This window comes from Ovis canadensis, chromosome 11 (genome assembly GCF_042477335.2).
Source record: "Ovis canadensis isolate MfBH-ARS-UI-01 breed Bighorn chromosome 11, ARS-UI_OviCan_v2, whole genome shotgun sequence".
In the NCBI taxonomy this organism is placed as follows: domain Eukaryota; kingdom Metazoa; phylum Chordata; class Mammalia; order Artiodactyla; family Bovidae; genus Ovis; species Ovis canadensis.
This window is the reverse complement of record NC_091255.1, coordinates 29,346,284-29,364,771: the sequence shown is the minus strand read 5'-3', so window position 1 is coordinate 29,364,771 and position 18,488 is coordinate 29,346,284. Positions and strand designations below refer to the sequence as shown.

Sequence of the window (18,488 nt, the reverse complement as noted above, 5' to 3'; positions counted from 1 at the left end):
TCTTTTCTCTCACAATATTTATGTAAATATATCACATATCATTTCTATTTCCTTCATATTACTTTAATAGAATACACAATTAGTATTTTAGTTAAAAACCAGTAGCGCACACCATATTGATTCCAAATCAAAGAAGAATGACACATTAAAAAAATTTCTTAGGGGTAGAAATCAGTACAATTGAACTGACCTTTAAAAGTTCCTCTGATGTAGGGCGATCTTGAGGGATTTTCTGGAGGCAAGAATCTACAAAGTTGCGAAAATAATCAGACCTATTGTAAAGGAAAGTATCAAGTGAACATATTGCTATTTCCTTTAAAAACACACCAGCAAAACAAAGCACATGCCTACTGTTGGGAGGGGGGATGGAAACGAAATGATGAAAAAAAGCAGATATAGATACATTTCATATATGTCTATGAAAAGTTATCTAAAGCACAGCCAATGAATCTTCTTCATTTTCCAAAGATAAATTTGCACAGATTATTTTAAATTTCTGCTCCCGCAATTAAAATATCACAGCTCATTCTATATTGAGGGAACGTTAGACAAGCCAGTATTTTCTTTTTTGCATTCAAATCTAGGATAACTTTCTTATTATTTTTCTCCCTATAAACCACCTCTCTCTCTTCTTTGCCCCTTGGATCATCTTCTGTATAGTGTGATTCAGAGTATTACTCCATTTGCTTTGGAAGCAGTACTCCTTACAGCTAAGTATTTGGTATCCCTGAGCAAATGGATATAACTTCCATTAAATCCAGAAAACCAGCTGAGATTTCTTTTTAAAACATTTAAAACACTGAAAGTCTGTAACCCATTATTATTGTAAAATGTTACAGATGAGAGTTCAAAGAGTATTAAGTAATTACTACTCCACTGGTGTTTGTCTTCAATATCTAAGTAAGATTTTAAATTCCTTATAGACAAAAAAGATTCTCTTTTGAATCCCTGAAGTATCAAACACAGTGTGTAGACAATCTGTGTTCAATTTATTTATTATTTATATGTATCATAATACTAAACTGTGCCAAAAGATTCCTTTTATGTGTATTTACTTAAGTACTGAGACCTATGAATGTGTTAGTTAAGCCTTATCATTGGAACGTTAAAATTATTTATTATTAAATTTCTTCAATAATTATTTAATTATTAAAATAAATTGGCAACTAATGTATCTATCTTGAACTTTACAATATTTATTAAATATGCTGTTTATTTCCTTAGAATTTTTCAAATGTTTGATACCCATGAGGAATTAATTTCCCACTAAAATTTTCTATCACTGATGAAATCCTGGCTTTTAAAAACAGTCTCTATAAGCTTTTTACACAAATGAACTTAATTTTTCAAATCAAGGAAGCAATAGGAGAGAAAAACATTAAGCAATCTGAATAATAATGTCATAATGACAATTAGAATGATTCCAAAGTTATGAATTTATCTGGTAATTCTGATAAATCAAACCGTTTTACCTATGTCATATGCTATATAAATTATAAGCCATTCCCCAACTGAACATCATTACAGGTTGTGGCAATCGATATTTTAGTTGTAAAGTACTATGTTTAAATCATGCTATTTATCATATAATCAGGGTTACATGTGTTTCCAAAGTTCAAAAAACTAAATATTTTTTTGTAAAAAGCAAATACTTCTTGCTTCTATGTGGTATCATCTATCCTTTATTTCTGAACTGAGTCATATATCTGCTAAGAAAAGCACACATAATAAAGGATACACATGATAGAACCTGTTTTAATACTTTTTCAGTAATACATTTTACCTAATTGAAATGAAATCACTTTGATAACATTATGAAAAAGCATTTAATTTGTACAATGTTGAGTAATATATCTCTTAGCAATACTTACCATTCGTTAGACTGTAGTGTAGGGGATTCATTTTGGGCTATGTGATATAAGGCACTCATTGCATTCATATTAAATAAAGGAGGTTTCCTTTCCGCTGTAAAAGAAGAAAAATTTTCCTGTTAAAATATGTGCCTATTAAACAGGGACACACAAGTACTGTTTTTTGTTGTTTATTTTTTTTTTTTAATAATTTTAAACTTCAAGTAGAGTTCAAAGAATTTTTTCAAGTCAATCAATGTGCAATAAATTGCTGGCCAGATGCTCCACCACTCCTAAATACTTTAGTGTTTACTTTCTGAAACATATTCTCATATTCTACTAAAAAAAGTAACACATCCACTAAATCAGACCTTTAACACTGATACATGACTATCATCTCATCCTCAAACCCCATTTAAGTTTCAATCAAGTATGCCAATAATGTCCTCAGTAGCAAAAGTGTCCTTTGGTCCTTTGTATCCTTCAAGGAAACTGTTTTATCTAAGTTGTTAAATTTATTAACATAAAGTTGTTCACAGTATTTCCTTATGATTCTTTTAATACCTGTAGTGATGTCATATCTTATTTCTGATAGTGCTTTGTGTCTTCTCTCTTCTTTTCCTGATCAGTTTGACTAGAGGTTTATCAATTTTATTAATTTTCTCAAAGAAGTAGTTTTTAGTTTCACTGATGTTCTCTACTGCTTCTCTGCTTCTATTTAACTGATTTCTGCTTTGATATTTTTATTCTTTGTTATGCTTATTTTGGGTTGAATTTCCCTTTCTTTATCCAGACTCAAGGTGATAGCTGAAGTCATTACCTTGATTATTTTGAAGTATAGAAGATTTTTCAATATCCCTCAATTTTGGTTGGTTCTAATGATTAAATTTGGGTCATATAACTTTGATAGAAATATCACAGAAGTAAATAATATATTTTCAAATTTATTCTATGAGATGATATATAATTTCAAATGGTTCCATTTTTGATGGTATTCACTGATCACTTAAGGTAATCAAAAATGATGTTGAATTTTTTCTAAAGCTTTTTTCCGTATCTATTGAGATCACTGTATGACTTTTACCCTTCACTTTGTTAATGTAATGTCTCATTCTGATTGATTTGTGGATTTTGAACCATCCTTGATCCTTGGAATAAATCCCACTTGATCATGGTGTATGATCCTTTTACTGTATCATTGCATCCAGGTAGCTAATATTTTGTTTAGGATTTGTGCATCTATGCTACTATTGTTGTGTGGCTGTTGATTTCTCCCTTTAGCTCTGTTTATATTGTTTTATACATTTAGGTGATCCTATGATGGGTACATAAATATTTACAAATGTTATAACCTCTGCTGAACTGACCCTCTTTGTTATTATGTAATATTCTTGTCTCTTATTGCAGCCTCTTTTTTAATTAAAAAATTTTCTCCAGCTTTACTGAGACATAATTAATATATAACACTGTATAAGTTTAAGGAGTGCAATGCATTGATTGGATAGATTTATATATGGCAAATAATTCCCACCATAGCATTAGGTAACACCTCCATCCTATCACACAATTCTTATTTCCTTTTTGGTGATGAGAACATTTAAGGACCAGTCTCTTGCAACTTTCAAGTATATAATGTGGTGCTGTGATGAGGTTTACACTCAGGTAACTGACATCTTAAGATGTGACAAGAATTCCCTGGCTGTCTAGTGGTTAATACTTCGTGCTTTCGTAGCTGTGGGATGAAGTTTAGGGAACTAAGATCCTACAATTTTTGAGGGCCTGAAGCCCACCAAGCTTCTCTGTCCATGGAATTTTCCAGGCAAGAATACTGGAGTGGGTTGCCATTTCCTCCTCCACAGTCTCTGTTTTAAAGTCTACTTTGTCTGATAGTCTTTGTTTTTAAAGTCTATTTTGTCTGATATTTATAAAGTCTGTTTTGTTCGAGACTTTTGAACTATGGTGTTGGGGAAGACTCTTGAGAGTCTCTTGGACTGCATGGAGATCAAACCAGTCAATCCTAAAGGAAATCAACCCTGAATATTCACTGGAAGGACTGATGCTGAAGCTGAAGCTCCAATACTTTGGCCACCTGATCTTAAGAGGCAACTCATTAGGAAAAACCCTGATACTAGGAAAGATTGAAGGCCGGAGGAAAAGCGGACGACAAAGGACAAGAGAGTTGGATGGCATCCCTGACTCAATGGACAATAAGTCTGGGCAAGCTCTGAGAGATGGTAAAAGACAGCAAAGCCTGGCAAGCTGGAGTCTATGGGGTTGCAAAGAATTGAACATAGCTAAGAGACTGAACAAGAACCCCAGTATTCTTTTGGTTTCTATTTACATGGAATATCTTCTTCCGTTCCTCACTTTCAGTCTCCATGTGTCCCTCACATCTGGACTGAGTCTCATGTAGGCAATATATAGATGGGTTTTGTTCTTTCATCCATTCAGTCATTTCATTTCTTTTGATTGGAGAATTTAGTTCACTTACAATTAATTACTGATAAGCATATGTACCCATTACATTTTGTTAATTGGTTTCTGGCTGTTTCATAATTCCTCTGCTCCTTTCTTTTCTCTTGCTCTCCTCCCTTTGTGATCTGATGACTGTCTTTAGTGTTCAGTTTGGACTCCTTTCTTTGTATCTTTCACGTCGCAGTTTACATCTTTCTATCTTGTGTCTCCATGAACAAATTACTGTAGTTAATAGTTCTTTTATTTTCCTTCTAATCCTTTCATACCCTCAATATATACTTTTATAATCAGAAAAAGTGGTACATTTATTTTTATAAACACCATTGTATAATTATGCCTCAAAACAACAAACTAGAGATCTTCTTCATCAGATTAACTGTAATCAAACATATAAACCCACCTATGGAAAATCTTGCACTTTAAGATTTCTTGGTCATTAAGACATAAGCTATGAGATGGTCCACTGCTTTAAACATAGTTTCATTTATATGCAACAGAACAAAATGTATGCATAAAATCAAACTGCTACAATATGTGGGCAGACACATAGATTCACATATCTAACTCAAAGTAGTAAGGACCTCAGGTAAAGGTAAGTAACTCATAAATGCTTTAGAGACCATCTGTAGATGGCAAATCTAGCAATCACACATATAATCAGGGGTTTAACAAGTATTTGTTAATATTAACACAATTATACAGTGGGGAATTATTTAAGATCTAATTTAACAGAGCAAATATATATATAACCTAATGTATATATTATATATAACCTATATACATAACCTAATATATATATCAGATAATCAAAATGAAACCTTTAAAATATATTGCTCCCTTTAGTGACCAACATAAAAAATAAAAAGCTGTAGTTTGGTATAGAAATGGAGGTACAACACAGATCAAAACTTACTACATAGTAATAAAGAACATGCTTACCTAATTCAATACATGTTATACCAAGAGACCATACATCTACTTTTCCATCATACTGTCCTTCATCCATGGCTAAAATTACTTCTGGGGCCATCCTAAAAAACAAAATGTCTTTTAAATTAAAGTTAAAAAAAATGTACGCTATTCTTTCAAAATGTAATGACTATCTATATGGAAAACACTTGTGTGGATTCCTGGCAAGACATCTAGATGTAATAATTTTGAAAAAGAGAAATAAATGCATTACAGGTTGTGAGGTAAATATTTAACTTTGCCTGTATAGTGTGAGACTCATTCTCACCATCTATCATGATCATGTAACAGCATCCCAAAGGAAGGATGCCTGAGAGCAAGGCTGTATTTTGCATCTGTTCAAGTTTGCAGGTTCGAATACTGTATATCCTTTAGGCCAGTGAGTCTCAAACATTTTGGTCTCAAGATTCCATCTGATTTTTGCTTGAAAGAGGGAATTTTATCACTGGCACTGAATACTATCAGTTGTTTCCCTTGAAATTACAAGCTCACTCCATGTATTTCAGAAAGTATCTGTCACACTATCCAACAATGAATAACCATAGCTTGTCAGTCTTCTTTCAAATTAGAATAGTGTTCCAAAGTGGCCAGGGTAGCTGATAACTAAAATCATCACAAAATTATTAACTTTATAACCAACCAACATGAGTCTTGGTTATAAAATGAAACACGGGACTTCCCTGGCAGTTCAATTAAAACTCCACGCTCCCAGACCAGAGAGATCAACATGGCCAAAAAAAGCTAATTCCTGTCTTTCAGTTCACTCCCTCAGTCATGTCCGACTCTTTGCAGCCCCATGGACTGTAGCACGCCAGGCTTTCCTGTCCATCACCAACTCCCAGAGCTTGCTCAAACTCATGTCCATTGAGTCGGTGATGCCATCCAACCATCTCATCCTCTTCTCCCCTTCAATCTTTCCCAGTATCAGGGTCTTTTCCAATGAGTCAGTTATTTGCATCAAATGGCCAAAGTACAGGAACTTCAGCTTTAGCATTAAGTCCTTCCAATGAATATTCAGGACTGATTTCCTTTAGGACTGACTGGTTTGATCTCCTTGCAGTCCAAGGGACTCTCAAGAGTCTTCTCCAATACTACAGTTCAAAAGCATCAATTCTTCGCCATTCAGCTTTCTTTATAGTCCAACTCTCACATCCATACATGACTACTGGAAAAACCATAGCTTTGACTAGACAGACCTTTGTTCGCAAAGTAACGTCTCTGCTTTTTAATAAGCTGTCTAGGTTGGTCATAGCTTTGCTTCCAAGGAGCAAGCATCTTTTAATTTCATGGCTGCGGTCACCATCTGCAATGATTTTGGAGCCCAAGAAAATAAAGTCTCTCACTGTTTCCATCATTTCTCCATCGATTTGCCATAGAGTGATGGGACTGGATGTCATTATCTTCGTTTTTTGAGTGCCAAGTTATAAGTCAGCTTTTTCACTCTCCTCTTTCACTTTCATCAAGACACTCTTTAGTTCTTCATTTTCTGCCATAAGGATGGTGTCATCTGCGTATCTGAGGTTACTGATATTTCTCCCGGCAATCTTGACTCCAGCTTGTGCTTCATTCAGCCCAGAATTTCTCATGAAATACTCTGCATATAAGTGAAATAAGCAGGGTAACAATATACAGCCTTGATATATTCCTTTCCCCATTTGGAACCAGTTCGTTGTTCCAGGTCCAGTTCTAACTGTTGCTTCTTAATCTGCATACAGATTTCTCAGGAGGTGGGTCAGGTGATCTGGTATTCCCATCTCTTTCAGAATTTTCCACAGTTTGTTGTGATCCACACAGTCAAAGGCTTTGGCATAATCAATAAAGCAGATGTTTTTCTGGAACCCTCTTGCTTTTTCCATGATTCAGCAGATGTTGGCAATTTGAGCTCTGGTTCCTCTGCCTTTTCTGAAACCAGCTTGAACATCTGGAAGTTCACAGTTCATATACTGTTGAAGCCTGGCTTGGAGAATTTTGAGCATTACTTTACTAGCATGTGAGATGAGTGCAATTGTGCAGTAGTTGGCACATTCTTTGTCATTGCCTTTCTTAGGGACTGGAATGAAAACTGACCTTGTCCAGTCCTGCGGCCACTGCTGAGTTTTCCAGATTTGCTGGCATATTGAGTGCAGCACTTTCACAGCATCATCTTTTAGGATTTGACATAGCTCAACTGGAATGCCATTACCTCCACTAGCTTTGATAGTAGTAATGCTTCCTAAGACCCACTTGACTTTGCATTCCAAGATGTCTGGCTCAAGGTGAGTGATAACACCATCGTGATTATCTGGGTCATGAAGATCTTTTTTGTATAGTTCTTCTGTGTATTCTTGCCACCTCTTCTTAATATCTTCTGCTTCTATAAGGTCTACACCATTTCTGTCCTTTATTGTGCCCATCTTTGCATGAAATGTTCCCTTAGGAGCTCTAATTTTCTTGAAGACATCTCTAGTCTTTCCCATTTATTGTTTTCCTCTATTTCTTTGCACTGATCACTGAAGAAGGCTTTTTTAATCTCTCCTTGCTATTCCTTGGAACTCTGTATTCAAACGGGATATCTTTCCTTTTCTCCTGTCTTTAACTAGGATCTAATGTTCCTATGATACTTTACCTTTTACTTCGTATGTAATTTGGTATTAAGCAGTTGCTGACTGCGTCGGTAAGATTATTACCAGGTACACTTGTATATGGGGTAGCAGGTACCCATGTGCATTTGTGAAAAGACATATAAATTTGAGCTTAGTTCCTGTGTTCCAAATGTACTACAAACAAATTCTAAAATATATTCACTTTATTGTAAACTTTCTATTGTCAATAGCAGGGTATTTCCAATGTGTTCTTTAAGATGTTGAAGTAAGTTTGAGAAATTATAGTTAGGAAAAATTAAATGAGTAATTTGTTCTTTATTGCAGAACGTTTGAGGGTCTTTTTAATATTCAATATACTGATGTCTAAAGAGGGGAAGCACTAAGAAACATCATTCACTCACAGAACCCTTTTTTATAGAGAAGAGGACACTCTATCTAAACAAGGGTTTTACATAAGAAATTTTTGGTCGTCTAGAGTAGTGGTCTTCAAATTTTTTTATTCATTATTTACCTTCAGTTAATTTATAAAACCTATGTATCCCTTGCACATTTTTGAATTGATATATAAATTTTATAAATAGTTGCAAAGGATATAATGCACAGTATATGTCCACACATACACACAGAGTATATATGCTTTAAAGATACTCAAAACTTGGGGTTGCAGAATTAGTTCACCCAATTTGTTAAAAACACTGCTGTGTAATATAATTAGCAAAGGCAGTCTTCATGGTCATATCAATCAGTTAAACCAGAATCACTTTGTGCCAGAAAATATGAATTCAATGCAAATAACATGTTAATGCATCCCCATGACAACCATGTCACAGATATAAATTTTACACTAGAAAAAGAGAAGGGAAGGGGGATAACTGGGGAGAAAGAAAAAGCAAGGGGTAAAAGGAACAGAAGAGAGATGACTGAAAAGGTACAAGGACTTGCCAAGAGTTTGTGTCCTGACTCTTTAATATATCTGACAGATCCTATATGTTCTCAAATTGTTCCTCTGGTGTTACTTTGAGGCTTTGACATTCCAGAGCAACGAATCATTGCAATATTCAGGGTGGGTCAGAAGCCTTTCTTTTATAAAGCAGAAGGGAGATTTGAAAGGCAGGTGAAAAGATGACATAGTGGGCCTAAGACACCACTTTCAGTATACAGAGAGAAAGAGGACAGATTTGAAAGTTGAAGATCTAGAAAAGACTCTTAGAGTCCCCTGGACCGCAAGGAGATCAAATCAGTCAATCCTAAAGGAAATCAACCCTGAACATTCATTGGAAGGACTGATGCTGAAGCTCCAATGCTTTGGCCACCTTATGCGAAGATCCAACTCATTATCATTAGACCCTGAGGCTGGGAAAGACTGAAGAAGAGGGAGCAGCAGCATGAGATGGTTAGATAGCATCACCAACTCAGTGGACATGAATGTGAGCAAACTCCAGGAGATGATGGGGGACAGGGGAGCCCAGCGTGCTGCAGTCCATGGGGTTGCAAAGAGTCGGACATGACATAGCAACTGAGTAACAAACTTAGATGATGCCTAAAATTTCTTTCAAACTTAGGGGAGAGAGGAAGAGAGGGAGAGGTGAATGCATAAGGCAGGACAGACCATGTGATAATATTGTTGGGCTGAGTGACTCGTAGATAAGGGTTCGTTATACTTCCACCAAGTGTTATGTATCTTTAAAATTCTCCATAATAAAAATAAAAACAAAAAAACTCCAGAGAACTCCAAGTCCACTACCAGTCTTCAGGTATTCTTAGTATGAAGATCAATGATATACAGTAAACATAAATCTAAAGAAAATACAAAAATTTCCGCTTAACATTTCTAGCTTCTCCCCACTTGAATTTTTATTAAATGTCCCCACACCCAACATGATGCAAATAACAGAAAAGAATGTAGAAAGAGGCAAATTTCAAAAATTGGGGGATGTAAAGGGGGCACTCCAAATCTGTATTTGAAACTAACTATAATATTCAAACTTAAAATGTCCAAAATAACATTTTATTTTCAGGAAAAAGATAAGATACCTTAAAAAATGCACAACCATATACAACCACACACAATTTCAATTATGAGGATCAAATCCAGATAAGATTATTCTTACCAATATGGTGTTCCCACAAAAGAATTGGCAGGAGATGCCATGGAAGCAGATCCAAAGTCAGCAAGTTTCACCTGGCCTGGCTCTGTCAGAAGGATATTTCCCGCTTTGATGTCTCTGAGTTTAAAGAACACAAAAAATTATTTCTCTTTCCTTCACTGGATTGTGTAAAACCATGATAAAATAAAAATTAGTAAAATAGAAAAGGAGAAATCAAGATAATTAAGTCCTAGGATAATCTCTCAATTGGGGTAGAATTAAGATCTAAAATAGAAAACAAAAAAGAGGCAAAACAGCAATAGAAGACAGAAATTCAGGTGATTAAAGTGTAAAGTCTATAATTTGAGGTCCTGTTTGTTGGTACAAATATGATTTTAAGTGGCTTTAAAAATTAAATTTAAATAGCTGACCACTCCTTTACAATGGTTAGATTTCTGAGCAGTCTACTTACTATAAAAGGAAAAAAAAAGAAAAGCATTTCATGCCCCCAATCATTTCCAAACCTTAGGATAGTTTTCCTAACTAAATATAAAATGAAAACAAAGATTTGGATAATGTAATATCCATGACTGTAGAAAACTACAGATATTTATAAAATGGGACTGTAAGTCCACTGAGTACCATAACATACAATTATCCTTTCAAAAACAGAAAAACTAAGTTCTTAAGCACTTACTATAGTACAGTTCTTACCACAGTACTGTAGCAAACATAAATTAATCTATGTTCCTTCTATTCATTTCTTTTTTTAAGTGAAGGGGTACTTTAGGGAATTCTCTGGTGGTCCAGTGGGTAGAACTTAGCACTTTCACTGCTGTGAGCCCAGGTTCTACTCCTGGAGGGGAACTAAGATCCCACAAGCCACGAAGTGCAAAGAAGTTAGGTTTATAATTCCAAATCTTCTACTCACTTATTTACTAGTATGGAAATTTCTCCTGGACCTTACTCTAGGACCTGATGCTACTATAAAGTTTAACATGTATTCCCTGATTCACATATATAATCAAAACATGCTAATTTTCTTCTAAAATAGGCAAAACTAATATCAACGCTAAAAATGCATTATAGAATTGCTTAAAGTTACTATTCATTATCAAGGATCATCGAGGATTAATACTCAAAAGCATAAAAAGTACTAAGCATCTTTTATTTCTCAAAAGCATGGAATGAATGGAATAAATCTGGCATTATCATGTACCAGGAATTCAGAAGATTTAGGTTTAGTTCTCATCTAAATCTATCTAGCTTTGTAAACTTTGAGAAATTAGTCACAAATTGGGAGATCAGTTTCTTATAAGACTGGGAGATCAGTTTCTTATAAGACTATGTAACCCTTATTGTCCTTTCCATTCCCCAAATTAAATGACTCCACAATTAAATTTCTACCACAAATCTATAAAGCGTACATACAGGCAATATCTAAGAGATATTAAGGTTTGATTCCAGACTATCCTTATAAAGCAAGTATGCAATAAAGCAAGTCATGTGAATTTTCTGGCCTCTCAGTGCATGTAACAGTTATGTTTACACTACAGTGTAGGCTCCTTAGTGTGCAATAGCCTTACTTTAAAAAACAATGTACATAACTTAATGTTAAAATATTTTACTGCTAAAAAATGCCAAAACAATCATAATGGTAACATCAACGATCACTGATCACAGATCACCATAACAAAAAGAAGGATGAAAAAGTTTGAAATACCGTGAGAATTATCAAAATGTGCCAGAAATATAAAGTGAGCAAATGCTGTTGGAAAAATGGCACTGAAAGACTTGCTTGACACAAGATTGCTACAGACTTTCAATTTGTAAAAACAAAATAACTGTGAAGTGAAATAAAGCAAAGCACAATAAAATGTATGCCTGTACTTCAGAAAGTCTGGCATCATGTATAGACAAAGATAAAACTTATCTTAAACAGAGAGATCAAGTGCAGCAGTATGTTGTTCTTAACATGGACAATCTAAAAAACGAGTTTAGAAGAAATGCTTTTATTTGGCTATAACCAACAAAATTTCAGGGTTAGTAAGTTTCAGGGTTGGTAAATGCAACAAGTCATTGCTTATTAGTATATAATAATTTTCAAAGTACTTACCTATGGATCATGGTATGAGAATGTAAGTAGGCTAATCCCTGGAGAGCACCATGTGTAATTGCTGCTATTTCCACTTCTTGTAATGGCTTTTTGTGAACTTAAAAAAAAGTTATTTGAAAATACTTTTTATTTTTGTTTAAAGATAAATATGCATACCTAATATATAGGGCAATTTTTACAAACTAACACTGTGCGAGAAGGGATATTCTCCCCAAGATAATAAAATAAGCCTACTGAACTTTACAACTAGTATATAGCTGTACCTAGCTGTTGAAGTATAGTTCACAACCAATTTTTGACTAACCTGACAAAAAATAAACAATTACTTGGTGACTACAAAAACAAAAATAATAAATGTTCTCCCTTTATTCTCATATACCTTCACTGCGAACAGAAGAACAGATTAAGGTGAATGACAAAGAATAAAAAAAAAACTTCAGTCATAATGAGAGAAAAAGATCACCTTTTTTATGCTACTATATAATATTTAATGATGACAGTGCATATTATGCTGAGAACATAGAAAAGTTTAAGATTTTTATTCTTTCTGAAAAATCTGAACATTATTTAAGAAATTTCTCATTGAATTCTCATTTTATCATGCTAATATTATTTTTTCTTAATAATTAAAGGAAACCTACCTTCTAGTAAATCTGAAGCAGATCCTAAACAATATTCCATTACAAGCTACATGGGAAGAAAAGTTATGAAAGCATTAAAATATATTATTAAAAGATTCAATTTGAGATTAAATAAATTTACCAAAGAGTTCAAGAAGACAGCTTAAAGCAAAACAAATCCTAGTCACCATTTACCTTAAAAAAATGAATACGTATTTAGTAATTTGTCAAATGTGTAAGTAGTGTTAATGGTACATTAATCTTTTATAATACCAACATTCAATTACTTGTACAAGATGTGTATTTCAGATGTAACTACTACTAAAATTATAAAGGAATATACATATGCTGTTACTATTAATCTATAGTATATAGTATGCAGCAATACTGAAAATTGCTAGGAAGCAAAAAACCGTTCTCTGAAACTATATATACAAAGCTTAGGTTACAGATAAAGCAAACACAGAGCATCCTGAGCATCTTCTACGTGCTAGGTAAATCCTCACAACTACCTTATAAGGAAGACCCTATCACTATGCTTATTTTACAAATGGAGAAACTTGAGAGACAGAGAGGTAATTTCCCCAAAGTCACTTAAAAAAAAAAAAGGTCAAAGTTTTTCTTTAACCACAGCCTTGTATTTGAGTACCACCACGACCACCATCAAAATTAAACTGGATGAAAATGCACCCAAGGTTACAAATCTAAGTTCAGTATACTAAAATGAAAATTAATTGTGACTAATTACTCAAAATAAGGACTCATTCTTATTTAAAGAAAATTTGCCTTTCTCTTAAAAAATACAGTTATTACGCCCATACTGCTACAATATTACTACCATTATCACCTGAAATGGTAACAATGGGGCAAAATTAATTCCCACTTCTTATAACAAAGTGTCTCAACTCTCTAACATTAGTTATTATTCAGCCAAGGAATCATAACCAGTTTAAATTTCACCAGGACTCATCAGGACTTCACCAAGATCTTTGTGGTTAAATAGATTACATTTATGTCAAAGATATGCATCCTCAAATAACAGAACTGCTTTCACGAATGTCTGATAAACCATTTGAAGAATGATATTACTAAAAATGTCTGAGAACATTTTACTAGGTACATGAAAGGTTAGCTAAATCTCTGCAATAAATTTGCAAAACCTGTATTATCTTCTTTGCCTAGGAATCTAGGAAAAGCTGCTCCTCCTCTCAATAAGAACTAACATTTCAGCCAAGTAAAATTACAGCAAGGGGAAAGAATATACCTACCCATGCTGTGTGCTCACGTAAATAGCAGCCTTTGTATTCTATACTGTTGGGATGTTTTATTCTTTGTAGAAACTTGACTTCCTTAATAATATCCTGCCATTTCTGTGGGGAGAAAAAAAAATGAATAAAGGAAAAAATTATGAACAGCTGCTTTTCCTTAGCAAGTTGTATAAGAAAAAAATAATTATTAGACTAAGTCGGGTTATCAAGAACAAACAACTTTACCTGTAATATTTAAATATCAAAATAATAAATTGTAAACTTATGTTTATATAGTATATAACTCAATTTACACAACTTATAAAATTATTCCATTCAGGGTAGGACAAATTTTAGTTTTGTAAAACTTACCATCAATGGGTCTTATTAAAATTTTACAACCACACCTCAGATATGCTGATGAAAACTATATACCATATTTAGTGATTTTTCTTCAAAAGTTCAACTTCACTTTCTTAATTGTAGCTTTTTGGTGTATAATTTACATAGGACAAAGTTCATCTATTGTGTTTTTGGCTTATGTTGTCTGCCAAACATTAAAGTTTAGTTTGCTTTTTAAATTCAAATGAAGATTTTAAACCCCTAAGTGCACACCTTCTAAAATAAAATATTAAGAGAATAATTCATTACTATATGGGAAAGTGGAAACAGTGTCAGACTTTATTTTGTTGGGTTCCAAAATCACTGCAGATGGTGACTGCAGCCATGAAATTAAAAGACGCTTACTCCCTGGGAGGAAAGTTATATGCTAACCTAGATAGCATATTCAAAGGCAGAGACATTACTTTGCCAACAAAGGTCCATCTAGTCAAGGCTATGGTTTTTCCAGTGGTCATGTATGGATGTGAGAGTTGGACTGTGAAGAAGGCTGAGCGCTGAAAAATTGATGCTTTTGAACTGTGGTGTTAGAGAAGACTCTTGAGAGTCCCTTGGACTGCAAGGAGATCCAGCCAGTACATTCTAAAGGAGATCAGTCCTGGATGTTCTTTGGAAGGACTGATGCTGAAGCTGAAACTCCAATACTTAGGCCACCTCATGTAAAGAGTTCACTCACTGGAAAAGACCTTGATGCTGGGAGGGATTGGGGGCAGAAGGAGAAGGGGATGACAGAGGATGAAATGGCTGGACAGCATCACCGACTCGATGGACATGAGTTAGGGTGAACTCCGGGAGTTGGTGATGGACAGGGAGGCCTGGAGTGCTGCAATTATGGGATCACAAAAAGTTGGACACGACTGAGCAATTGAACTGAACTGAACTGATATGGGAAAGTTCAGAGGGAAAAAAAAAAAACAGTATAAAAACATTTTCCTACATATTTTACTAACAGCATTCCTCAATGACACATACCAAGAAATACACATAAACCTTCAGTTATAAGCTACTCCATGACAACCTTAGACACTTAGGCCATGTCCTAAACATAGTTACTCTTAAGAAGCAACCAGAGAACTAAGAATACAGGATACTAGGTCCATATCCAGAGACTCCAGAGGTTTGGCAGGTGTAGGATAGGAACTAGGAGTCTATTTTTTGTCCTTGTTTTAGTTTTCAATCATATATCATTGACTTGGGCCATATTTCCAAAGCCAGGGAAACTAGCATAATAGAAAACTTTAGAAAATGTTTTGTACTAGAATGTAAGACCACATAATTCCAATGTTATTTCATAAGCCCTCAACAAAATAAAGCAAAATGTTTTATATAAAAGCAAAATATATTCACAATGTTGTATATAAAATGTGTAAAATATAAATGCTAAACTCAGAAAATGTTTCACAGCTTTTAAATTTCAAATTTGAATGATACTTGACACTTTTAAAACAAAACAAAACCCAGCATTTTTTCAGTGTAAAATAATGTCAAGAAGGACATTAGTGTTAGATGAGAAAAGATGACTTCTAAATGAAACTTTTTGTTGTAGGTATGACTAATCAAACAGATTCCAACACAGTACAAGTACACCTATGAAAGCTATTTCTAAAGTTGTGTTACAGAATGGACAATAAAAGAGAGTAACCATGTAAGAAATTGAGTTTTTTAGGTATCAAAATGATGGAACAGTAATATAATAGTGTTATTGTACTCATAAGATTTACCATAAAACAATGAAATTCCAAACAAGTAGAAAACAAAAGTCTTTAAAAGTTAAAGACTGATCCAGCAATTTCAACTCTGATCAAACACCCAGAAGTCTGTACAGAAACTAAGGACTCAAAAAAAGTCTTTGCATAACCTATATTTATAGTGGCATTATTCACAATAACAAGGCAGCAACAGAAACCTAAGCATTCACTTACAGATGAATGGATGGATAAACAAAATGTGGTATTTTACACACACACACACACACATACACACACGGAGGAATATTACTCAGCTTTAAAAAGGATGTAAATTTTGATACATACCACAACATGGATAAACTCTGAGAACACTATGTTAAGTAAAATGAGCCAGTCACAAAAGCACAAATGCATGATTTCACTTACATGAGATACTTAGTCAAATTTATACAGACAGAGAGTAGAATAGTGATTTCCAGGGGCTGAGGGCAGGAGGGAATGGGGAGTTGCTGTTTAATGGGCAAAGAATTTTAGTCTTTTAAGATGAAAAAGAGCTCTGGAGATGAGTGGTGCTGATGGATACAGAACAATATGAATGTCCTTAATGCCAGTGAACTGAATACTTGAAAATGATTTTACAATGGTAAATGCGTTATATGTATTTTACCACAATTAAAAATAATTATGTTGAAAAATTAAAGACTTACAGATCCCAATTTTTAAAAACAGACTATATTACACAAAATAAATTCATGCAATTAAATAAATATACTGAAAAGCATTAATCATAATATTAATGAACTAAAGTATACTTAGCATAGTATTAATAATTGTATTTAAAAATTTTTTCAGACTAGTTTTTTAAAATCAGCCCTTAATTTCCAAATCATTAAAAAAATTACATCCAATATAATTTACTATTAAATGCATCTTATTCTAGTTTACTCCTTTAGAAACTGATAATCCCTTTATGGTAGAATAATATATTATATCACAGTTTAAAAAAATGAGAAACTGGGCCAAGTTGGGAAGCTTCTAAGATGCCAGTAATGTGCTGATAATGGGCTCTAGGTACAAGTTAAATGGGTACACTCAGTTTGTGAAAAAAAAATAGACTGAGATATACTCTTAAAATTTATACATACTTTCCGGTATGTTATACTTTTAGAAAAACGTTCAAAATATCCTCAATTAAAAATAGCATGTCTTTTTCTAGCATGTGAATAAAAATGTAAATATTTCACTTACCTCAGTGGACTGCTTTCCACTGTAAGACATTTTCTTGATAGCCACCACTTCATTGGTGCGCACATCTCGAGCCTTAAAAAAAACAAAGAAAAGATTATTATAAAAATTAACAATCTGGGCAATAATTTCTTTGAGAATAAAAGCATTCATAAGCTACCTGTCAAAAAGGACATCAAAACTGACTTTGAAGAACATTAAAAACACCAATAACCACATAGTGAAACTTATCAAATTATCCAGGAGCTGGTACTTTGGAAAGAAATTTAAAGCAGGGTTTAACTTTCAGAGATCTAGTTAAGGATAAAACAGAAATTTGAACAGCACTGTAACAAAGAGACAACATGAGACTAGTATATATACATACAAGCCTGTGCTAATCAATTTTGAAACTGCAATGAAATGGACAATTTTCTAGGAAGGAATAAATTACTTCAATTGATCTAAAAAAAATATGAGTAAAAGCAACAATGGTGCCAGACTGAAAAGAACATCAGTGAACTATCTTTAAAGTATTCTTGAGTGGGGAATTTCTTGGCGGTCCAGTGGTTAGACTCTGTACTTTCACTGTGGAAGGTGTGGGTTTGATCCCTGAAGTTCATGGAATTCTCCAGGCCAGAATACTGGAGTGGGTAGCCTTTCCCTTCTCCAGGGGATCTTCCCAACCCAGGGATCGAACCCAAGTCTCCCACATTGCAGGCAGATTCTCTACCAGCTCATCCACAAAGGAAGCCCAAGAATCCTAGAGTGACTAGTCTATCCCTTCTCCAGTGTATATTCCCAACCCTGGAATTGAACCAAGGTCTCCTGCATTGCAGGTGGATTCTTTACCAACTGAGCTATCAGGGAGGCCCAAATAAAGACAAGAAAACTCTAGAAATTTTTAAAGTATTATACAGCGTTAGAAGAATTTTTCATTTAGATAAAATATACTATAATTACAGAAATGCCAAAGATTGTTACTAGAAAAAATTTCATAATTTACCATATTTTTGTAAAGGGGGAAATATATAAGCACTTCATAAATGCTGAAAATGCAGAAAGGGCCCCACTCTGAATGTATTCAAATGTGAAAAAGGCCACACTCTTAGAAAACACAGATTAGAAATATAGATTCTTAACATGATGAAAATGAAAGTCGCTCAGTAGTGTCCGACTCTTTGCGACCCCATGGACTATACACAGTCCATGGAATTCTCTAAGCCAGAAT

General features: G+C 34.0%; 1 protein-coding gene across 1 annotated transcript in view; it reads right to left on the bottom strand.

The window, feature by feature from the left end:
• TAOK1 (TAO kinase 1) overlaps positions 1-18,488 on the bottom strand; it is a 101,162-nt gene that overhangs the window by 29,445 nt on the left and 53,229 nt on the right. Inside the window, exons 3-10 of the mRNA XM_069602993.1 lie at positions 17,282-17,353; positions 13,968-14,069; positions 12,721-12,766; positions 12,080-12,176; positions 9,988-10,101; positions 5,265-5,356; positions 1,872-1,965; positions 191-272 (exon numbers count right to left, since the gene is read on the bottom strand). Of these exons, the coding sequence (XP_069459094.1) occupies positions 191-272; positions 1,872-1,965; positions 5,265-5,356; positions 9,988-10,101; positions 12,080-12,176; positions 12,721-12,766; positions 13,968-14,069; positions 17,282-17,353 (699 nt within the window). The remainder of the gene's footprint in view (positions 1-190; positions 273-1,871; positions 1,966-5,264; positions 5,357-9,987; positions 10,102-12,079; positions 12,177-12,720; positions 12,767-13,967; positions 14,070-17,281; positions 17,354-18,488) is intronic.